We start from the raw sequence: 24,446 nt of genomic DNA on the forward strand, positions 1-24,446 counted from the left end.
AGAGTTGTGGAACCACTTTCTCGCAGCTTTTTAAAATGTTTGCTACCTGCTGAAGCATAGACTATGTTGAAGCTCTATGCCGCTGCATCCACACGCGCTGTCAGCCATGCTCCTATGATCAGTTCAGTCCCTGTTTCAGCTGTATTGCTTATGTGAAGAAGGGGTTTGAAATGATCCATCATGGTTGATCCTTTCTTCACTACTTAGAACAACTACAGAATGAAGCATCAGTTGATATTGCTAACAGCTATTGCATCCAAAGCAAATCCTGAGAACAAGAGTTAATTTGTCATAAAATGTTTAAACATCCCAAAAAAATCTGTGTTTTTAGAGTATTTAGTTTCTCACTTTTTAATGCTTTTATAATAATTTTTTCATCTAAATATTGTTATACACCAAAATAAACTCGTCTTCTACAGAAAGTTAAGGGGAATGTTATAACATGCTGCGTGGTGAAAAAATCCTTTAGCTTTGGTGAATTTCTCCATCATCTGTCCTCAGTTTGATCAGAGGACATCAGCCTTTGAATAAGGACGGTTCAGTGACCATTAGATGCCTACTGTTTTATTTAATGTTGGCTGAAAGATTTAATGGCTTGCACATAAAAAAATGCCAAGAATAGCATCCTGGTAAGGCTGAAGCTAATAAAAATCAGAGTGTGTGAAAGTGAGACAGGCTAGGAAAGAACAAGAGAAGGAGAAAGTTATGGCTTCTTGCTCCTTCTCTTATTTCTGCTCCGTGGCTCCTCTTTTGTGTCAGAGAAAGGAAGCGAGGGGAGAAAAAAAGAGTCTGCCAGGAAAGTTTATAATGCTCTAAAACCTGTCAGGCACTGGCTATTATTTATGAAGCCTGTAAATTTACTGGTTAATGTGTCAATGGCCCCCTCTGCACACCCAGCCCCTCCCAAAGCACAGAGCAGGAAATGAGAGAGAGAGAGAGAGAGAGAGAGAGAGAGAGAGAGAGAGAGAGAGAGAGAGAGAGAGAGAGAGAGAGAGAGAGAGAGAGAGAGAGAGAGAGAGAGAGAGAGAGAGAGAGAGAGAGAGAGAGAGAGAGAGAGAGAGAGAGAGAGAGAGAGAGAGAGAGAGAGAGAGAGAGAGAGAGAGAGAGAGAGAGAGAGAGAGAGAGAGAGAGAGAGAGAGAGAGAGAGAGAGAGAGAGAGAGAGAGAGAGAGAGAGAGAGAGAGAGAGAGAGAGAGAGAGAGAGAGAGAGAGAGAGAGAGAGAGAGAGAGAGAGAGAGAGAGAGAGAGAGAGAGATTTTACCTCAGCCAGCATTTTATACACCCATCATCACATCCATCTCATGTTTTTCATTTACTTACATTTTGCAATAATTGACACATTTCTGCTGCTTAATCTGCTCTTTATATCTTGACTTGAAAATCTCTGATTGCTGAGCTTTGAGATGCCAGCCCCGTTTACACCACCCTATGAAAACCGCGGCGAACTCAGTTCCTTACCACTGTTTACACACCACGCTAGCACGGTTCCTCACCTCCTAGTGATGATCCACGGTACTACAGCTCTCTAGAGGTAATAAAGTACATCAACATGGCGGGACCTGTAACATTTAGGAAGTTTGTGGAGAGTCAGGCGAAGAAGACAGCTTTCAGTAAATTTACTTGACAGTCGGGTTTTGGGAAGCGGATACGAGAAACAATAGTCTAATCAGGCTTTACAGATGCAGGAAACAACGACAGGAGTTAAGGTTCATCACACTGCTAAGCAGAATCATCACTAGAAATCATGTGCTATGGTAAGGATGTGTTTATTTTTCTGAAATGTCCTGATTACGCAGGCTGACTGTCAGGAGATGACGGGCTCTGCTCATCTGCTCTTTGTTATCAGAGAACTGAGCCACGACTGAAACGCGCCACAGAGACACACTGATCAACTAGTACCATGTTCAGTCGTTTCTGGCGCGGTCTGGTTCAGTTCTGCATACCGTTTACTTTCAACTGTGATCTCGGTTACCGTGCTCAGACCGATCTATGAACAGGTTCAGAAGGATGGTGTAAATGGGGCTATTAACTTAGAGGACGCCGACATTAGCACAATTGAAAGCTTTTTGGTTTAGTATCTACTAGGCAATACTTGTGGTGTTCTATTATTAGGTCACCTGTCATATTATCCTACTTTAGAAAAGCTCACCTTTAGACATTAATATGAGATCATTCTCTTGCGGATTTGTTTCAGGTTTTTAAGAGCAATGATTAAAATGATTACAGATCACAAAAATGCACTCTGATATAATTTTGGTGACCATGACCATGTTTCCAAAATGCACTGAGAAATCGACAGAAAAATTGGATGGATTCTGAAAAACGAGCAAACGCATCTTATCCGACCCAGACTAGCATCGGTCTTTGTTAGGTCGGCACTGTATCAAACTGCTGTCATCATTGCAGTGTAATTGTGAGCAGTTTTACAATAATACTACCTGGATGCAATTGTTATCATATTACCTCTAAGAATCTAATTATGAATCAAATCTCATGCATTACATGCAAAGAATGTAGTAGCTTGGTTACCTCTGATGGCCAAATCAGTTACTTATTTATGGCATCACATTTATTTAAAAAATGCCCGTGAGCAAAATTAACATACTTGCATGTATGTTAAGCTACTTTGTTAGCCTCCTCCTGGTAGTTGTTACATAAGTAACATGAACATACATGCGAGTATGTTTATTTTTGAAAAAAATGTGACGCCATACTTATTTCAGTGGCTTAATGGAAAATGCAGGGAAGATTTCAATAAAGGGGAAACAAAGTAGAAAAAGACAGTTAATATTTAATGATATGTCAGTGTTTAGCATTAGCACTGTAAATACGTGCTCATATGATGTTGTACAGACAACAGACAAGTGTGGCTGCTGTTACTGAGGAATGTAGGCTAATTGTTTTTAGTTATTTGTCAGGTGTTGAAATAAAAGTCAGATGAGGCTATTTTAAGACTTAGACAACTTAATTGCCATTTTGTATCCACAGAGTGGATACAAAAAGAAACTTCATTTTGTACAGCTTTCAGAGCATTTTCATTCCCTAAAGTTCAGCAATGATGAAATGTAAACAGTGTGGGAGAAAAGAAATGGTGCAAAAACGCATTAATATGGAAGTTCAGAGCAATAACTATGTATGGAGCAATTATGCAGTGTTTGTGTGATGCAGAGTCTGGGACATGATTTAGAGACCTGAGTGAAGTTGGCCCCCCCACCTTCTTCAAACCAGACAAAATTAGTGTCAAACGTTTGTACAGCAAAAACAGATGTTAAGTGACCTTTGATGACCTCTACGAAATATTATTAATATCGTTAGAGACATCAGTAGAAATGAAAATTTTTGCCATACAAAAATATTAAATTTTAAAATTAATTTTAAATATAAAAAATAAACATATTAAACATTTACAAATGCATATTTTTAAATATATACATTTTTGTTCTGCTATCATTTTAATGATATTAATAATTGTTTGTAGAAGCCATCAAAGGTCAGGGAACATTTGTTCATTCTGAATTTTGTTTTCATATAAATTATAAGTTGCTAACCTATGATTCTATGATTTTAAACTGTTAAAAAATGATAGCGGCACAAACAAAAAGTTTTGCTGTACAAACATAACACAAACGTTTGACACCAATTTTGTCTAATTTGAAGAAAGTGGGGGGGCTGGTTGACCTTTGATGACCTCTAGAAACATCTCTTTGAGTGAAGTTGGCCCAGTTTTCTCAACAGTTCAGCTGTCTGATGGCGGTTGGGAAGAAGCTGTTGTGGAATCTGTGTATTTTTAGAGTTCAAACATCTCTGCAGCCAAATAAGTATGTTTTATTGCTGTTTTTCACCTTTTTACTGTAAAGAAATACAAAAAAGATGAAAAGGTTAGAGTTTTATTTAGTGGAATTACAAATACCCATGCAGTATTATTAGTGAAGGTTATTTAATTTATCTTTTTCTGTGTTTCTGACATTGCTGTAAGATGTTTTATTTTATGTTTAAGATTTAAAGCAAGTTAGGAAGCCCTAGTTTTGTTTCCTAATATACATGAAGTGATTCAGAAACTTTCAGACTGAAAACAGCAGTCTGCAGAATCCTGAGAGAACAACCAGTTTAGTCACCTCGGTTTTTAAACAGCTGTTTTTATCTGGGCGTTTTTGTTAAAAGATTAAACAAAGTTTTTATCTCTCATCACATTAAGAGGAAAATAAAATTTGAGGTGAGCTCCTTGAACCTGATAAAAACGTAACTTTATAAGTGAAATGATGAGATCTGAGATGTCTGACAGAGATGCTTCATCTGAGCAGTGAGCAGCACTAATGAGTCCGCTCCTTAAATCAGAGCCGATCCAAGTGTTTATTCTGGAATAAGTTGCTCAGAAGGTTTTCATGGACAGAAACATTTTCCTGAACATTTGTTAAGCGCACTTTCTGACGTGATTAGCATGTAGCAAACACAACAGAAGCTCCAGCGGGGCTTTGTTTTAGGCTGCATGCCCAGTTTGTTGTTTTGGCCCGTTTGTCCTTCACAGACAAGTGCTGCCAACGTACGATAGCCTGGATGAGCCATCAGTCAAACGCATGAGCACCATCTTCACCTCCGCCCTCAACGTGGTCACGATCTTCTACATCACCGTGAGTAGAGCCGGCCCCTTTTCATCACTCCTGCCATTCTCACTTTTCTTTCTCATAAGATCAAGGAAAACAAAAACCAAAACTTTTAGTTGAATTTAGTTTCCTTGTCCATCATTTCATCCTTGAGCAGGTGGGCTTCTTCGGCTACGTCAGCTTCACAGAGAACATTGAAGGCAACGTGCTGATGAACTTTCCGTCCAACCTGGTGACAGAAATGATCCGCGTGGGCTTCATGATGTCTGTGGCCGTAGGATTTCCCATGATGATCCTGCCCTGCCGCCAGGCTATTAACACCATGCTTTTTGAGCAGCAGGTAGCGTCAGAAATCATTTTTAACCACTTTCTTCCAGAAGGCTGTTTGGATGCTTTATTTCTCTGTTAAAGTTGCCTTGAATAAGTATTAAAATTGCAGCATTATCTTTCTTTTCGTTGGGACACATCAAATTCTATATTTCGTAAGTTTTTATCAGAGCTTCGTGTGATTTATAAAGCGATTGATGATTGTAAAGGAAATAGAAAAGTTGAAGGTTTTACTCATATTTTAATATACAAATCAAACTCAGTGCATTGTGAATTTGATTCCTCCTGTAATTTTATCTTAATAGTCCGCCTGTGTGTAGCTCAGTCAGTGTTCATTCAAATTATCTGGAAAGAACATAGCAAATAAACGGCTTCATGAAGGGTCACTAAGTTTAAAATAGAAGCTATTTTTATCCGTATTTCTTTATGCACATTTTAAAGAAAAGGTTATTGGAACCCGAAAAATTCCATCAACTTACACAATTACACAAAAACATGTTAACAGGAGCAAATGGATAAAAATAGACCGGAGGAAAAAAAAAAACATGCATCGATAGTCTTGCGGACGTATCGATGCATCGGATCGTCAGCTGTTGGATCGATGCATCGATACAAAATGATTATTATTTACACCCCTACTGACGAGCGTGCATCGCTTGGTTAATCCGCTCCACTGGATCGAAACAAATCTGATTCATATATATATATATATATATATATATATATATAGATTTTAAAAGTTGTTTGAAATGTTTGTGTGATGTGAGCTTTAGATGAAACAGGGCTAGAGTTTGGTTATGAAAAAAATGCAAACCTATTTGATGGTGCAGTACTTGAAGCTTCCGGATAAGACGCCATCCAATCAGTCGGACTGAGCTTCAGTAGCTTCGCTGAAACATTTGTAGATGTATGAAGCTCATAAAAAAATAAAATTGTCCAGAAATAACAACAAATAATGACTCAGAAAAGCTAAATACAAAATGCAGGCCTCATTGAACAGTAACACAGCGTACCACTGGTTTATTAATCATTTTAAATGACATAAAACTACAAAGAATGCTGCACAAATGCAAAGGACATAAAAAAATAAATAATAGAATATAAGTTAAAAAAGGTATTCTGCATACAACTCTGATGAAATGCTTTAAAGCTTGTAGCTGCAATGTGGAAAAACTGAAAGAAATGGGTGTGAATACTTTTGAAGCTGTAGAATGTTGATTAAAGACTTTGTTTACTTTCCCCCAGGATACAAAAATCATCAGTTTTTTTTGTTTTGTGGTCGATTTCTTCTTCCTTTCTTCAAACCTGATTCCTGTTTTCATCCAACAGCAGAAAGACGGTACATTTGCTGCCGGAGGTTACATGCCCCCTCTACGCTTCAAGATGATCACCCTCTGCATTGTTTTTGGCACCATGCTGGGAGGCATTCTCATCCCTAATGGTGAATCCTGTGTGTGTGTGTGTGGAGGCCTTTAAGGTGCATGTGCTCCTTTATGTGGGCGGAGCAGCTGGGGAGCTTTACGATGTGTGTGAATGTGACTTTACGAGTCAGTGACTGTCACACTCTAACACAGTCTTTAAATCAGGGCCCCAACTTTTATCTCCTTTTAGATGGGCTGACGGGTAGATAGGGCAGTTATTCTCTCCAGCTCTGCACACACTTAAAACCACACAAAGACAAGTTCATGTCCACAGCAATGCTGGCGCTCACTCAGGTTCCTCAGGTTAGTTTATCCTCAGCAAACGCCTCTAAAAACAGAGGAGATGGAAAGGTTAAATGCTTAGCTTTACTTTATTCATACTTTTTTCTTATTTACTGTTTGTTAAAGCTTTGATTGGTCGACCACACAAGCAGATGGGCAGAGGGGGGGTCTTTGTGTATCTAATCACACTAATAGACTGAGGAGAAAGGAAGTGAGGACCCCGGGGAGAATGGACACTAAATCTGAGCAAAACAATATGGTGTCCGTCCTCTGGATGAGCGATAGGGTTCTGGGCCTGATGCCCAGCACGGTGATCCTGAGCTGCAGAGCTTGGTGCCGTGGTTTGCTGTATGTTTCCTGCCAAGAGCAGCACAGTGTGGTACTGCCTATTAATGTAGGGATGCAACTAACTATTATTTAGCAAATCCATTAATCTGTTGAGTATTTTTTGGATTAATAATCGGGTTGCCAAAGATTCTTTAAAGAAGACTTTTTTTCAAAATAAAAGCAGGTGAAACTCAAATTTTCCACTTGAGGTGTTCTTAAAAGAGCATATTGACAAAATATAACTTATTTTTTTTTATCTTAAACGCTGCTCAGTGGCGCAGTGGGTAGCACTGCTGCCTTGCAATAAGAAGGTTCCGGGTTAGATTCCTGGCCCGGGGCCTTTCTGAATGGAGTTTGCTTTGCAGTTCTCGTTAGGTGTCTGTGTTGCCCTGCGATTAACTGGTGACCTGTCCAGGGTTGAACCCCGCTGCTCGCCCGTAGACAGCGGTAGAAAGGCACCAGTAACCCTTGTGACCCCAGCTGGGATAAAGCATGATGGGAAATGGATGAATGCAAAATGTTTGTTTTTTACTACCTTGGAATAATTCCTGCTCTAAGTGGGTTCCACTGTCAGCTAAAGGCATGTTTTGCAGTCTCTATACTCTGGTTAACAATTAATCGATTGCTAAACTAGTTAACAATTATTTCAGTAAATGATTAATCACGATTAATCTCATTGTTTAAGCCCTATATTGATCCGTTTACACCTACACAAGGGTTTATTTATGCATAAGATGGTGAGAAATCCACTCAGAGGTCTAAATCAGGAAGCTATATTGTTATTGTTTAAAAGTAAACTAATTATCCTGTGGAATAAACCATCCAGCATCACCAGCAATGATGGAGCTTTTTTTCTTTATAACCTTTTCTACTAATTTTTACCTGACGCTATGTTTTGTTGCTCACAGATCTCCCATTATATATATATATTTGTTTATTTTAATATCAGCTGATGCATGTATTGTAAACAGGTTCTCCTTCCTGTTTTTCAGTGGAAACCATCCTGGGTCTGACTGGTGCCACCATGGGTAGTCTCATATGCTTCATATGTCCTGCTCTCATCTACAGAAAGATCCAGAAGAATGGCTTCATTTCTCAGGTTTTCAGTTGCTCACATTTATTGTTCTGAGAAAACATTTGGCCTTCTTCCTGTTTAACTTTCTCACATTAAACTTAAAACATCAAAGCTTTTATGTGGTATTCAAAGCACAATATGATTATTCAAAGTTTTATTCTCTAATTGTTGACAAATGAACGTCTAAAGTTTTATATCCCCAGTTTTCACTGAAGTTATTTCTTCATATTCTTTGGAATACCAAAAAAAAAGTTGAAAACAATCTACTGGACTTTGTTTCCACGTTTGAAGACGTTTCGCTTCCCATCCAGGGAGCTTTTTCAATTCAAAATGTCAGAAATAGTGTTGAGTTTAAGTCTTTATGCAGTAGCCCAACAAAGCTTTGTCTAGAAAACATGCAAATTGAAAACAAAAACAAGGCTTCCTGGATGGGAAGCGAAACGTCTTCAAACTTGGAAACAAAGTCCAGTAGATTGTTTTTAACTTATTTGTAATGACTCTGACCTGGATGACTGAGAATGTTCACCAGCATTCTTTGGAATACATCTAGCCCATCTGGATAACATCTGTTTAGAGCTGCAATTGGTATATAAGCTATCTACATGACCTTTGTTGTCATCTTTTAAAGAATTGTTGTTTTTTCTAATTTTAGATTTTACAGTTACGAAAAAATTTAACAAAAAGAGAATGGATACTGGAGCTTTTATGGTGTGTTGATGTTGGTGGAAAATTCTGTAAAGAAAGAAGGATGACATAGTTTTCAACCTAACGGCAGAAAAATATCTAAAATATTTTACTGTTGTCATTTTGTTGTGGAAATGCAATGCAGTCATCGAATTAAAGAAAAAAAAACAGTTTTTGTTTTTGTATTTCTATTTAAAATCATCTGTTTTTCTAACTCTCTGTATAAAGACCAGAGGCCACTTGCAGCTCTAGATGGCGAATCCTGGTGTGACCAAACATTCAGTTATGGCTTTGTTTAATCAGTGTCCACATATTTACAGTCTTTCCTGCATGATTTTTAATAAAGTTTAAAACTCCTGCAGCTAAGAATGAGCTTTATCCGGCTAGTTGTAGAGTTGCTGACTAATCATAGTTTTGTGGGGTGATTCTCCTACCTAAGCTAGGAGTCCCTGAAGCTGTTTCCAGAGGAATGCATTTCTATTTGCTCTTTTTGAACTTTTCTCTTTCTCGTCCGTCTGTCCTGTAGCTGGTTCTTTGCGTCGGTCTGGGAATCCTCCTGGTCAGCACCTTCACCACGCTCTCAGTGTCAAGAAGCAGCCCCAGCTACAGAGTCCCAGCTCCTCCTCCCCCGGCACCTAACAAGAATATCCTCCCTCTACCAAACCTGCCTGACCCCCACGGTAAAGATCACGACTTCCTCTAATGGCTGCAGACACTTAGCGGCTTGATGGACTGTAAATGAAAGTGGCTTACTAATGAGCCGTTGAAACATTTACCTCGGCACGCTGGAGCTGGGGCGGTCTGCTGAGTGTAAGATGGGCCGGCACCACTCACTGCAATTATTTCATGTTAAATGCCCCAGCAATAGAAGGACGGTGGTTGTTTCTTTGAAATTCCCTGCAGATTAAGCAAGCTTTAAGAAGGAATGATCTTAAGGCAAAGTGCCACAGAGATAAAAACAAAAGCGCAGCGCCACAGTGGAAGACTGTTCTTTTATTATTTACCTGAGAGGAAAAGAGACAGGCAGGGTGAGGAGATAACCTCTTGATAATATCTGAAAGCCGTACTCCTTTCTTGACATTGATGAAGCGGGATTGATGCCCTTCAAACTCCAGCAATTTCTCTCAGCCTGTGTTCATTTCTCCTACCAGCCCCCAACCCCTTAAAATTCACTGTCTTCAGCCTCATCCACCCTCATTCCTCTGGTGGCAGCTATACAATGACTGCAGGCTCAGAACATAAGAAGCAAATGAAGGATGAAAATAGGAGTCTGAGAACATTTTTATCCAGGTTTGCTACTTTCAGGTAACACAGGAGTCTTATAATGTCTTATAGTGGGAATGTCCTTCATTTAAATGCAGTATTTTTTTATATTTATTTCCTCATATTATTTCCCTTTTGACTCGGTGTTTACATTTTCCTTTATCATTCTGCTATTATTTGTTCACATTGAGCACCTACTTCCTGTTAGTTTTAAATCGTTTTACCTTTTCCCTGTTTAATGCAGTTATATAGGTTTAGTATTTGCTGCCACCTAGAGGATATTTTGAAAACAACAGCTTCAAGAACAGTTGGCAGACTTGTGGAAAAATAAAGTTGCATTTTATAAATTCATACATCATAAAGAAATGATTTGTTTCAACAATTCAATTCAATAGAATAATTTTTTTGATTAATCGATTAATAATTGGATAACCAAAGATTCCTTAAAGAAGATTTTTTTTTTAATTAAACTGGGTGACACTAAAACATTTGAACTTGAGGTCTGGATAGAGCTTATTGATAGACAAAAGTTATTTTTATCTTAGATGCAAAATGTTAATATATATTTTTTACATTTTGATATAAATACTGCTCTTATTGGTTTGCTTTATCAGCTAAAGGCATATTTTACAGTCTACACTCCAGTTAATGATTAATTGATCACCAAATTAGTTGAGAATTCTTTGAATAATCGATTAATCACAATTAATCCTCTTCATTGTTTCAGCTCTAATCTAAACGTTTATTTCTAATGCTTATGGTTCACAGTAAATAAAACATAGACTCTAAAATGTCTATTAAGACCAATAAAAGAATCCTTTTCTTACAGAAATGTTCCACTGTCCTGTCAAAGACAGCTTAAGTGACAGTTGCCCAACTGGCACGAATGTTAAAGCCATGCAAAGTGTTCTAGTTGTAACCGTATCAATGGAAAGTTCAGTGGAAGGAAAACTTGTGCTAGACAGTGGAGCACAAACAACAGGGATGACATCAGCCTGAAGATTATGAAGCAAAGCTCATTGAAGTTTTAGGCAGATTCATAAGGGGAGATTGTAGCTGGAAGTCAGGACTTTTAAGAGCCACTGATGCAGAACTGCTGCTTTCCCTCTGTAAAAACACTCCCTGACCAGGAGCATTAGTTAGAAATGCTTAAAAAGGGCTAAATATGGGCATTTCATTAGCTACTCTTTATAATCATTACATTTTAAATGAAGAAACACTAAAAAATATGTCTTTGTGTTAATAATTGAACTGTATTAATCTCACATTGGAGAGATTTACCTTTCCCCCTTGGGGAGCAGTGGGCTGCCATTTTGCGGCACCAGGGAGCAGTGTGGGGTTAAGGGTCTTGCTCAGAGGCCCAGAGGGGCAGTCTGTGGGAGTGGGGCTCAAACCCAGAACCTTAGGATTCCAAGCTTTATGCCGTAACCACTAGGCCGCCCCTTCCCAATGCTGTTATATGCTTTGATATGTCAGTTTGTATTAAAAAACAACAACAAACTTTTGGTTATGAATTTTGTTAAGATTTATACCTAGGCATGAAAAGCTGAAAATAAAAATAGATTTTCCTTGAAATAAGTGCATTTTCCCTTAATTTAAGCAAGATTTTGCATAGAAGACCAGAAATCAACACTTGTTTAATATGCAGATCATCAGTTTTTGCTGTTTATAAAAAGCTACTTTACAAAGGGTAGGAAAAGTTAAAACTTAAAAAATGTTGACATTACCAAAAGACTTCATAGAACTTATAAACAAAGATTGAAAGAGGTTTGAAGCTGTGACGAACTGTTGTTTTTTTCACAGATGACTCTGTGGGCAAGAAACCAGTAGAAATAGAGAAGCCTGATCTTCCAGAAGGAAATGTGCTGCAACCTGCAGAGAGAGATGCTGAGCCTCCCCAGATCAAGGGACCAGATGAGAGGAAGGAAGAGAAAGTGGTTCAGCTGGATCGTCCCGATGCCGGTAAGAAGCAAACTGTAAAACTGACCTGGATCTCAAGCCGCATAGAATCTCTGACGTCTGTTCGCTCCGCCGTAGCTGTGCCAGAGGGGGAAGATCATCGTCACGAACCGCCCATCCCCGAAGATGAAGTGAGGGCAGAGTCAGGGAAGAACAATGTAAAACCAGAAGAGGAAAAGAAGCAAGCTGAAGAAGATGTCAAAGAGGAACCACAGCGGAAGGAACTGGGCCCCGCTCCGAAGGCAGAGGACAGGAAAGATGAAAACGTTGAAGCGAAACCAGCAGGGGCTGCTGAAGGGAAGGAGAAGGAGGGGAAGGTGGGTGGCCAGGTGGCGTCCAATGAGGTGCTGGAGAAGCACGTTGGAGAGTTAGGCAAACAGGATTCAGCTCCTCTTCAGGACGCTGATAAACCTGTCAGAGACGCTCCTAATAAAGACGCAGATGTGGCAGCCAATCAGGCAGCAGCACGTAACGAAGAAGGTGGTAAACAAGCCAACAATGCAGAAAAGGGTAAATATTTCCACTGTCTTTATAAACACATAGGAAAATATGCAGCATTTCTGTTCCAGTGATTTTGACTTTTTTAATGAATACATTTTTCTCGCTCCAGGTTCTGAAGAAGAGCCTCATCCTGCTGGAGACAAAGCCGCAGCTGCAGACGGGCCTGCAGCTGCAAACAGCAAAGATACAGCAGATGAGAAGATGGACGGTAGGTTAAGCTGAGACCTCTGCTTTCAAATAAGTTAGAAAGATACATGTGGATAAGATGTGGTGGAGAAAAGGCAGGAAAAAAAGCATCATTAAGGATGAAACAAGTCTTTAAACCTTAGCAGAGCAGCAATCCAGTATAATTTCTGTCCTACTAGGGGAGACTCTACATTGGCTTCCTTGGACCCTTAAAGCCTGATGTGTTAAGCTGCAACCACATCTATTTAAAAGCAGCTTTAACAAGGTTTATGGAGGTGTTTTACCACACCCGCTGCCTTTTTCACATTCCGTCAGTTTACATACATCATTGTATTTTCTTGGGAACTATGAGATAAAATGTTTTTTCTGACCATTCTTCTTTTGGGTATAGTTGATTGAAATAAAAACTTTGGCTAAAAAATGGTTCACAGGCAACAGGGATAACAGCAACCTTAAGGTGATAATGATGACGTTTTGGACAGATTAATAAACCTTTCAGTGCAAAAATAGCTTGATCTCAGTTAGCCTGAGAATGAAATGTCAGCAGCGAATCTAAAGTCCCAGTTTGTCAAATGAACGGCTTTGAAGCAAACCCTTTCAGTGGTAACCATGGTGATGTGTTTAGGGGTTTTGTTTCAGAAGGTGAACCTCGGACCCAGTGACACGTTGCTTTCCAGCTTTTCCTTTATCAATCCTCATATCAACTTTAACTTGATCGGCTGCCCTGCTAAAGAAGAGGCTGAGCATTATGCTACGTTCAGACCGCATGTGCTTAGAGGCAGCAGAAGCAGCTGGTTTACATGCAAAGTCTATGGTTGACGAGCATCAAGGTGCAGCAAAAGGTCCTGCAGCGTGTTTTTAGCAGCAGGAGCTGAACGTCTGAGCAGCTGAAGAAGCGCTTCAAGAGCTTCTGAGCATCTGACGTGCAGGATGCACTTCAAAAGCAGCTGCTGGAGTTGGAAAAATTGAACTTTGTCTGCTCAGTGCGCCACATTAACCAATCAGAGAAGCTGATCTGGGAGCTGGCAGGGACACAGACACAGCGCTGCTGATGCAGAGCGCTATGATCACTCCTCTGAAACAGTTTCTTAACGCCTAAATTAACTTCAAATGTAGAAACCTGCTGGCAAAATTTGTTCAATTTTAATATTCTGGTGCCTGCAGTTTGGATTACGTATGTGAAAAACGCCTTCCAGCCGCCATGAACAGTAGCAGAAAACCACAAAGAGGCAACCGGGCCGGAGGCTGCCATTGAAGGGGATTTCCAGAGACAGAGCACAGCCGGTGTTCAGGGGGTCTGAGCGGCTCAACAGCGAAATAATATATGAAGGCAGGATGGCAAATCTTGATGAAGTTCTCAGGTGGACTTTCTCTCTTAAAAAACATTAAAAATACTTTTTAACATGTAACAGCAAATTTGGCAAAGCTGCTCACTGCCATTAACACAGGAGCAGCAGACGCATCTGGAAACACTTTACTGGACGTCTGACCTTAATGTGGACAAGCAGCAAAAATGAAGCAGCAGAAGCTTTTTGCTGCTTGCAGTCTAAACGTAGCATTATTCATTAAAATAAGCCAAGCGACTCTTGATTTCATCCGCCATTATTAAAGGCAAAGAAAGGCTAGGGTAGCTCCGCCCAACGCGCATCAGACCCACTTTACGACAGCGCAGCTAGTGCAGCAAAGATGCTTCAGCCGCGCGTCAGAACTAAACTTGTACAAGCATCAGAAATGAAGCAGCGCGGGCATTTTTGCTGCTTCTGCTGCGTGCGGTGTGAACGTAGCATTGCTCTGCCATCCCGTGTGTTTCCATGTGGATTCTGGGTTCAGAGTGGTGTTTAGTGTTAGTTTTTTCCAGACCTACTGTTTCATCTTCAAAGATTACAAAGAAGTGGAGCTAAATTTGCACATGCATTGTTTTTGTTTTGCATGTGCACTAAGTGTTGCAAATGATCTAAATATGTTGCTGCTCAAACGTTAAGACATGGAAAGCAGATCTTCACCTGAATTAACAATCCAGAACTGATTTAATGTAAACAAACATTCCTCTTGACTGGTTTTTGGGTATTTCTATCCACTTCTGCCTGATTTTGGTTCTGGTTCCTTAAGTGGGAAAAGACCCAGTCAGGATGAGACTGCTGGTTCCCGGAAAGGTTGCTTGTTTTGTTGCTTCTGGTCTTTATTTCTCTTTGCTTGTTGGACCTTATTTTATCTTTGCAGCCCATTCTTAATTTGTTAGAGCTGTAAGTAAACACATGGCAGTCTTATTTTACTTGCTGACTTTTCATGCTCTTAGCAGCATGATCTGCCTTGTTCACTCTTATATTCTGTTATTTACTTTTGCTTCCTTTTTCTCCTCTTCTTAACCTCTTTCCCTTCCTTCCTTCTCTCTGGCGGATTCAAATTGCAGTGATAAAAAAGCTGGTTGCAGGTATGGATTTCTTCTCTTTCTATTCTCTGTTTTTAACCTGTCATTATTCAGCAGCTGATCAATAATCATTACACACCTTAATACTAAATGTTACATCACTGACCAGTAAGGGTGAATAGAGACGCACCAAAAAACAATCACATCTGTGGTTGACCAGAAGAAAAATATTATTCTGACAACATATTGAGTCATATCTATGGTTAAGATAGCAAGAAAGAGCGGGGCTTTAAGCAGATAACAGGAAGGCAAAGTGTTCTGCTTTCTCATAGATTTAAATGACTTTTCAAAATCTTAGATCTTAAAAATCTACATTTTCCACTGAATGCTCGATAACTGCTCTTTTGCTAACAGCCGAACTGATTATTGATGCTACTCAGGGATCTTTTTGTCCTTATTTTAAATTTGTAAATCTTTCTTTAAACCTGTTGCTCTCGCACCCAGTGGGACGTTCCCTTTCTTTTAATAGAAACATTTAAAAAGGTTTACTGTGAGGCAAAAAAGTATTTAAGCCATGAAATGTGCATAATCTCCTACTTAGAAAGATGAGAGGCATAGGTACACCTTAAGAGACAGAATGAGAAAGCAGGATATCTCACTGTAGCATTTCTAAAGAACTGATTTGTAAACAATGGTGGAAAATAAGTATTTGGTCAAGAACTAAAGTTCTACTCCGTACTTTGTAGCACAACCTTTTTGGCAATGATGGAGGTCAAACGTTTTCTCTAAGTCTTCACCAGGTTTATTACACGTGATGGTATTTTGGCCCATTCCTCTAAGGAAGGGATTTTTTGGGGGGTTTTAATTGGGCAACAGCTTTTAACTCCCTCCATGAGTTTTCTGTGGGGTTGAGGTCTGGAGGCCAGTGGCCCTCGTTACTTTGCTCTCAGCAGATCATTGATCAGGTTCATTTTAGATGAAGATTATCTGTGATCTCGTAAGTCTTCCATTTTGTTCCAGTTATTGTGGATTTCTTCCCCCTGCTTAGTATAGATTCACTCCTCCAAACCTGGTGCAGGTCTACAATTTTCTTCTTTAGACCTTCAGCAGCTCTGTGGTTTTCAAAATAGTATTTTATTTTAATGTCTGTGGACATTTGGCCTTCATACAGATGACCAGTTCAAATGAATGTCATTAATACATGGAGATGAGAACAGAAGAGCTTCCTAAAAAGAGGCTCTTTGAGGACCAAACATCTTGCTTATTTCTGGTTGACCAAATACTTATTTGATTTCCTGTTTTTTATTTTCTCTCTTATGGTTAAAGTGTAGCTTTGATTAAAAATAATCATCTTTCTCAGTAGCAGAACTTGCCCAGTCAGTCATAACTGACAGTCGTTCAGTGTAAATCAAGAAGGCTGGAGAAAATAAAAGTTCATTTTCTAAAGGAGAAATATTTAAGAGAGCTGATCTGATTGGTGCGTCTCATATAGCAAGTAAAGCATCTATCCTCTGCCTCCTCCTAACATAGTTTGTCCTTCATTGACTCATTGACTAAGCCTGCGGTCTATAGTTGTGTTGGGAGATTCGTATTCTTTCCCTTTTCTACCTCTCGATCTGTTCGTTCAACTGGATGTTCTTGTCTGTATGCAGAAGGCCAGCTGGACCACGCGGTGCTGCTGCAGGTGATCAAGGAGCAGCAGGAGCAACAGAAGAGACTTCTGGACCAGCAGGAGAAACTACTGGCTGTCATAGAGGAGCAGCACAAGGAAATCCACCAGAAACAGCCAGGCGGTGTGTAAATGCATCACATGCACCGCAGATTTGTTGTATCCAACACTCCCCAATGAGCTGAGATCTTAATATGTACCCCGTCTCCATATTACATGTTACAGAGTGTCCCTGAAATGTATTAGTAAATGGAAAAGCTGTGGTTAAACCACTGCGTTCTGCATGGAGGAGCCTGCTAGCAGCAGTGCTAACTGTGGTGGCCGCCCAGCACCTGTCCATTTTAATTCAGGGATTTATAAAGAATAGGGACCTGCACCAGGCTAGTACACGTGTAACAGCTTCTATATGCAGCCGGTCCTGCTGCTGCTCTGGTTGCAGCTTCTTCAATCTCATCAAGCAGCTAAAATTAAAGATCCAGATTCTCTAAAGGAGAGAAAACCCTGTCTGCCTGCTCATCAAATGGAATAAGCTGCATTGAGTAAAGTTCCCAACAGAGAGGAAGACGGATCTCCAAATTCCACACGAGATGATTAATCCAGTGTAAATGTAACACTGTCAAAGAAAGCACTGATGCGTACGTTATATCCTGCTGAATAAAATACTTCATTGTTTGCTCCGTGTTCGACGCTGCAACTGATTGTGGAGGAGCAGAAAGCAGGTTTTTCCGCAGCCTGTCTCCCTTCTTTACAAGTTTGGTCGTTTTTTATTGCATGGTTTCTTTATCTTCAATAAGGCTGCTTGATAATAATGTACAATAATTAAAATGACATCCTACAACAGGCCCAGATTGTTTACGCTAAAGAAAGGAAGTAAATACCTACATGGTCAATAATGGATTATTTTCAAACCGATGTTGATTTTTTTTCTTTTATTTTTATTTGAAAGGAGCAGCAGATGTTGAGGAGAAAAGTATCCAGGAGGCAGGAGCAGCTAAAGCCAGAGAGTCTGGGGTGGCGTCAGACCTGAAGGCAGCAGCAGCTGGGGGGGGGGAAGAGGCTGCCATTGTGGAGCAGAAACAGGATCCGGCCGGAAATGCAGGTGCTGAAGTTGAACCTGCTAAAGGGGCGGCTGCAGCAGCTTACAAGGAAGATGCTAATGTCGCCGCTGGAGGGGAGTCTCAGCAGCAGAGTGAGCTGGGAGCAAGGGGGGTGCGGCTAGGAAAGAAAAGATCTGAAGGCCTTCAGAATGATCTGGCATCTCAGGTTAGAGATGAAGAAAAAAGTCTGGATAAAGAAAAAGCACCGGAGAAAGACGTTCTTGATGGAGATAAAAATAAAAAGGTGCAAAATGAAAATGAGGAAAGGGAGAAACTTCAGAGGGAAATTATAGAGAAAGAAGTGCATGCACGATTAGCAAATGCACTCCTGGAAAAGGAGAGACAGGAAAAACTAGCCGCCCAGCAACAGCTGGACAAAGAGAGAGCTGAAAAGGAAAGAATAGAAAAAGACGTTCAGGCCCGGGTGGAAAAAAAACGGCTGGAGCGAGAGAAGAGAGAGAAGCTAATCAGTGAGCAAGAGCTCATCCGAAAGAAAGAGCTAGAGAGGGCAAACCTGGCAGAGCAGCTTCAGCAAGTAGACAAAGAAATAAACGAGAGAGCGAAGAAAGAGCAAGAGGCAAAGGAGACTCGGGAGCGGCTGGCCCAGCTGCACCGGGCCATAGAAGCTAAAAACGCTGAACAACCTGCTGAGGGAGCTGAGGGAGAAGACGGGGAAGCTTTGAAAACAGGAGGAAGAGAGCTCAAAGAAAAAGCTGCTCAAGCGCAGCCTGGAGAAGGGGTAGGAGATGAGGCTGTCAGAGCCCAGGCACGCCTCCAGGGCTCCCGCGAGAGGAAGAGGGAGCAGGGAGAGACGGATCTGAAGCGCAGGAAGAGAGCTCTGGAAGCGGGAGAAGCTGCAGGGCCCTTGAAGGACTCCAGGGGATCCAGAGGGGTCCCTGGACTGGAGCCCCTCCTGGAGTTAGGAGGCTCAGACCTGCATGTTGCCCTGGAGCAGCAGCTGCTTGCTGCGGCGGTGGTGCACTCCAGGCAGATTAAACAGGCCGCGGAGGACGATGGAGCAGAGTAAGATCAGAAACATTCCTGTTGGATGGCTTTACAGCACAGATCCACACCTGCACAACCTCATCATACTGTGGAGCAACACGCTGCTGCCTTACATCCAGCCTCCCAAACATTAGGGACCTTACAATGAAGATGACCCAAAGTCTTATCCAATCTATGTAAATATAACTTATTTTGTTTCAAGAGCTTCGTCTCCAAAAGGTCACTGTGTAAATAGAAATATATCTATGCAAATTCTAAAAGTTCTGAGCAGGAATATAATGTTTAATGTTTATACTTATGAGGGGCAGCTAAAGGATTCTGCCTCCAGAGAATGTGTTCATGTTTGTGGACGTCACACACGTTGATATCGTCCTTTTGAATCGTGAGTCTCAGTTTGGTTGCGTTTTCAGTGAAGGTCACCTGTGAATGTAGCCTTATTTACTGAACAGGTGTGCTTATTTTAAATTTGGACCATTGACTCATACATCACCTTTTTTCTTGCTGGTGCCTTCTCTGACCTGCAGTAAAAAATAATAAATGTGCATTTTATTTTTTCCATGCCATCTTCTCTTTTCTCCCTTTAACTTGTTCTCACAGTATTGCTAAAACTAGGATAAGACTTTTGGTTTGAACATATTTTCTAAAGCCTCAGTTTGCATTTAAAAAGCATACTTTTGTATGTGAAATGTTTTATTGTACATTTTGCTGATAATCAATAAAAGCCAAAATTGAATTTTGGTTTGTTCAAATATAAAATTGATCAAATAATTTATTGTCTTTGTTACAGAGATGCACAGAGCATTACAGCTTGACTCAGAAACATTTCCAACATTTTTACACCCGTTTTCTGCCACAGATAAGCCAACCAAACCCAGATGTTTGCCACTCATCTTCTTTTCTTCCTGGCCTGGAAAGACGATACAAAATAGAAATATCAACATTTCCATTAAGACCAATAATCTAACCAAAGATAATGACTCACTGCATTGGTGAAGCAGGCCTTTAGGGCTTCAAACTCTTTAGCACACAGGTCCTTCTTCAGCTCCTGGTTGCCTGTTGTTGTAGCTGCAACACACTTCCCATAAACTGCAGCCTAGATAATGATATAACAATCACATTCTATTTAGGATCTCAAATAACTGCAGGTACTATATTTCATTCATTACCCTCACTTAGCTGGGATGTCCCTTTATATTTAACCAGGCCATATTGATCATATGATCTAAACCAAGGGTTGAGAGGAACTGTCCTGTAATGATTATGTTCCAGATGCCACCCTGCTCTAACACACCTGAACCGAACGACTTGCTCTGTATCAGGACTCTGCAGAACTATTTTTTATACAGAGATAATTTAGTTGAGTCCGCTCACACTGAGCCTGGTTCTGCTGGAGGTTTCTTCCTTTTAAAAATGAGTTTTTCCTCTCCACTGTTGCTGCATGCATGCTCAGTGTAAGGGATTGCTGTAGCATCAATAGCAATGCAAGTGAGTATCTACTGTTGCTCATCGATGAGGATCAAATCCTGAAAAATCAACGGCACGATGCAATCTGCTGGTTTTCCTTGCGTCTTTAGATGACATGTTGTGGATTGGCGTTATATAAAGAAGCATAAAGGTCAGGAATGCATCCTACATTTACAGTAACTATTGGGGGGACTAGAGTTGGAGAACCCTGATTTAAACAATTTCATTGAAGCTCTGGTTTGATGTTTAAGGTTGTCCAGCTGGAAGGTGAACATCCATTATTGGTTGAAGTTTAAATCTTTAGAAGATGAAATATAGACCTCATCTGTATTTAGCGCATTTCCAATTTAACATCAGGATTCATACGAAGATACAACTAGACCAGACATGGGCAAACTACGGCCCCCGGGCCGTATAAGGCCCGTTAGGCTTTTTAATCCGGCCCGCCCAACTTGTCCAAATTACCCTATTTTCACGACTGTAAGGCGCACATAAACGTCTTTTTTTTTTTTTTTCTCAAAATGTGCGGTGCGCCCTATGTGTGTTGTAACTGCGACTTTTGAGACCACCATGCACCATGCAGAACTCCTCATCTCCTCATTGAGGAGATGATGAAAGCGTGGCTGAGGGAGGTGAATGTAAGGAGACCAGGTGTTTTTTTCCCCACTCATCACCATCTCTGGTAATCTGTAACGCCATGCGTGCCCATCTCACAGCTGATGTGAAAAACATGGTGAATCAAATTAACGCTGTGCTCGCTGTTCAACCGCTCGACATCGGTGTGAACCAGACCCAGCAGGTGCAGCAGAAGCAGCGAGTTTACATGCAAAGTCAATGGTTGACGCGCGTATAGGTGCAGCAAAAGGTCCCGCAGCGCGTTTTGAGCAGCAGGTGCAGCGCGTCGGGATCGTTTATCTGACGCGCCGGAAACGCGCTGCTGCTGCTCCAGATGGAAAAATTGAAGTTTTGCTGCTGGAAGCGCCGCATCAACCAATCAGAGAAGCTGATCTGGGAGCTGACAGCGAGACAGACACAGCGCTCTGATGACACATGATATTACGGCAAATGAAAAAGGCTGGATGGATGAGGAGATGATGAAAGCGTGGCTGAGGCAGGTGTATGAGGAGACCAGGTGGTTTTTTCCACACATCACCATCACTGTTAATCTGTGACTGAATGAACGCTGTGCTCGCCGTTATCCCGGGAGGTCTGACAAAGGAACTTCAACCGCTCCACATCGGTGTGAAGAGGTCTTGTGCGAAATTCTGTTTCCCCGTGAAAATCTGTTCCCCCTGTTTTGGGAGCGCGCATTGCAGCCAGAGGGGCGGATCTGCCCATTCTCAAGGCGCTCCTGATCATTTTTCGGGAAAAACAGCTCATATAATCATCTTAACTTTGTAACATCCATTTTAATCGGTTGCTCTTTTTAAGAAATTGTAAGATAAATACATTAACGAGGTCCTCTTAAGCTGTTTTGTGTTTTTTTAAACGCCAAGAGAATCGGTATTTCTCCAACTTTTGTCCCTTCAGCCTGACAGAAATAAACGTCAGTCACCGAACACAACAACACGTAGTGTATTTTTAATTTTTCATTGCTGATATAAGAGGATGGAAACTGGCTGATAGCAGGGCACACAAATTAAGACGTCCTGCGAAGATGAGAGAAGAATTTCTGGTTAATCACCTTCTAATGTAAAATATGACAGATTACTGGATTAAGGATATTTATAGTATACCACATCACACATATCAATTTGAGAGAAATTGGAAACAGTTGCTCTTTATTTCCTAAAGATATGGGAGGAGGAGAGGAGATAATGGATGTTTCAGCTTACTGAAATAATCTGTTCCCCCTCCATAACAGGGGAAGAAATTAATTTACCTGCAAGTCTTTAACTGTGCTTATTCCTCTCACCACCGAGAACAAATCCTGTGGATTTGGTCATATTTACTCTTTATTTGCAAAAATTAAAGGGGGGGAACCATATATTTCAGCTGCCTGAAATAATCTGTTCCCCCTCCATAGGGGGCCTCTGGGCGCGTCTCCTCCTCTTCACCGCGGTGGCTGGCAGCTGTTTTTTCATCTAAATAATCTAAATCTTGCAGCTATATTTGCTGTGATCAGTGGGAATAAAGTAGTTTTAATATGTTTTTAAGTGAGAAAGTCCACCTGAAAACTTCATAATTGCAGTCAGTTCATCCAGATTATCTATTTCTGTCGGAGGCGCTCAGACCCCCACATACCAGCGGTGCGCCGACAGTAGGAATCCCTTCAACAGCAGCCTCTAGGCCGGGTAGCCTCCGGGTTCACTGCGGCGGCTGGCAGGTGTTTTTCATCTAAATAATTTTAACTGCAGGCACCAGGATACCGGTAATAAAAGCGAACATATTCCGTCGGCAGGTTTCAGGATTTTAAGTTAATTTAGGAGTGACCACAGCGCTGTGTCATCTGTGACGTGTCTGTCTCAAGGCCAGCACGTAGGTTTGATTAATACTTTGTAATAAATAAATGAATAAAGCACAATCATACTCAGTTTTGCTCCCGCTCTATTTTTAAATACGCAGTAGAGCTATTTAAACGTAGTAGAGGACATGTACCTGTATATAAGAAAACCCTATAGTCCGGTGCGGCTTATGTGTGTGTTAAATACAGAAATGGCACACATAACTGAGACTGCGCCTTTTAGTACGGTGCGCCTTATGGTCGTGAAAATTGTCTGTTTTTTTATACATTTCAATCCCCAGGTTTAATTAATGACATTGCTTGTCCAAATGCTCCTGGCCCGGCCCTTCTGTCAAATTTTAGAACCCATTCTGGCCCGCAAGTCAAAAAGTTTGCCCACCCCTGAACTAGACTGTATTTATTAAACAGATACTTGTTTGTAAACAGTTTTAGATTGCGTGATATATATGGATTTCCCCATTTCTAAATGTAACTTACAGAAAAAATTTAAATCATTGAATTTGAAAAATATAATGAAGATTTAAGACAATTTAGATGACACACAAATGCGAAATGCTTTAATTATGTTTTGGTTAAAATGCCATCAAAATGCTTATAATATTACATGCCTCAGGGCCCCCCCGTCATTGTCCACCACACTGGATCAGTCCATTTGCTGTGCATGTATTGAAACGTCCAAACAAACAGCAGCAACTGTTGCCAACTTCATGCTTTTATCAATTTAGTGACTTTTCAGACCCCTCTGGCGCTTTTATTACAAAAAAGCATCTAGCACCAAATCTAATGCCTTTTTTAAAAAGGCAAAAGCAGCGAACTCTGCTCTCCAGAGCCAGTAGGTTGGTAACCCCGCCACCTGCTCTCCTCCGACTTCTCTACTGTCATGATTCATGCAGCGATATTTTCATTCAAATTAAAAATGGAGAACAGAAAAGCAGATCATGGCTTGTCTACTACATAAAGGAAGTACTGTGTTATTTACTTTTTTGCTTTCACCTTTTTGGAAATACAGAAAGGTGGAATCAGCTAAGTTAGTTTCACATTTCCTGTGAAAGAACAAATAATGCATATCTATTCTATAAAAATGTCTGTATCTGTATAATGGGTCTGTTTTATGTGTTGTCTTCCCATTTCAAAGGGCCTCATACCTGTCTTTGCCTAGGGCCCCACATTTCCTAAATCCGCCCCTGAATGAGAGCAGTATCTGAATGGCATCTACCAAATGTCTGAATATCAAAAACCCATTTTCAAAAAGTCTGATTGTCCTCTTTTAGTTCTGTCTGCTTGTCGGGTTTTAACAAAAGCTAATATTCCAGCCACATCAACATTTCCTGTTAAAACTCACCTCATCTGCGCACTGAGCTAAAAGCTCAGGGAAAACTCTCAATCTCTCCCGGCTGCGGCTCCATACATTTGACCCCGACATGCTTCGTTCTTTGTGTCTTACATTAACAAAGAAAAATAATGACAGTCACTCTAAATGCAACACTGCTTACTGGTTCGTTAAAGGCACAAACAAAACCAAAATAACCCGATGCCATTCAGCAGTTTCACGCCAAACAAGGACGCCGACATGTTGGATTCTCTGTTACAAAAAGAAACGTCCGTCGATCATTTGTAGAAATATGATTCGCTCATAAAGCTGCCAGTCAAACTGACAGCTGATGAACGCGGAGGGCTGGGAGGCTTTCCTTGCATCTGATTGGCTGATCCTTGCAATTGGAAGCCATGACAACGCGAATAGACGAGAACGTATT

General features: G+C 40.7%; 2 protein-coding genes across 4 annotated transcripts in view; one reads left to right on the plus strand and one right to left on the minus strand.

Annotated features, from left to right (window-relative positions):
* The window catches only part of slc38a10 (solute carrier family 38 member 10), a 35,629-nt gene extending 16,132 nt beyond the window's left edge, over positions 1-19,497 (plus strand). For 2 of the 3 annotated variants that reach the window (XM_038300345.1, XM_038300347.1), the window contains exons 7-17: positions 4,525-4,627; positions 4,758-4,940; positions 6,257-6,368; positions 7,950-8,056; positions 9,243-9,396; positions 11,783-11,941; positions 12,017-12,448; positions 12,549-12,647; positions 15,036-15,056; positions 16,646-16,786; positions 17,609-19,497. In XM_038300345.1, the coding sequence (XP_038156273.1) occupies positions 4,525-4,627; positions 4,758-4,940; positions 6,257-6,368; positions 7,950-8,056; positions 9,243-9,396; positions 11,783-11,941; positions 12,017-12,448; positions 12,549-12,647; positions 15,036-15,056; positions 16,646-16,786; positions 17,609-18,786 (2,689 nt within the window). In that variant the 3' untranslated portion in view covers positions 18,787-19,497. The remainder of the gene's footprint in view (positions 1-4,524; positions 4,628-4,757; positions 4,941-6,256; positions 6,369-7,949; positions 8,057-9,242; positions 9,397-11,782; positions 11,942-12,016; positions 12,449-12,548; positions 12,648-15,035; positions 15,057-16,645; positions 16,787-17,608) is intronic. The other variant, XM_038300348.1, reaches the window with a different exon arrangement.
* ndufaf8 (NADH:ubiquinone oxidoreductase complex assembly factor 8) lies at positions 19,493-24,296 on the minus strand. Its single transcript, XM_038300349.1, has 3 exons — positions 24,035-24,296; positions 19,747-19,857; positions 19,493-19,671 (listed from the first exon to the last, which is right to left on the minus strand). The coding sequence occupies exons 1-3, from the start codon at positions 24,113-24,115 to the stop codon at positions 19,651-19,653; spliced, it is 213 nt and encodes a 70-aa protein (XP_038156277.1). The 5' UTR covers positions 24,116-24,296; the 3' UTR covers positions 19,493-19,650.
* Positions 24,297-24,446: the final 150 nt, after the last annotated feature.

The sequence above is a fragment of the Cyprinodon tularosa genome, unplaced genomic scaffold (genome assembly GCF_016077235.1).
Source record: "Cyprinodon tularosa strain WSP-4 unplaced genomic scaffold, ASM1607723v1 ctg448, whole genome shotgun sequence".
Classification (NCBI taxonomy): Eukaryota; Metazoa; Chordata; class Actinopteri; order Cyprinodontiformes; family Cyprinodontidae; genus Cyprinodon; species Cyprinodon tularosa.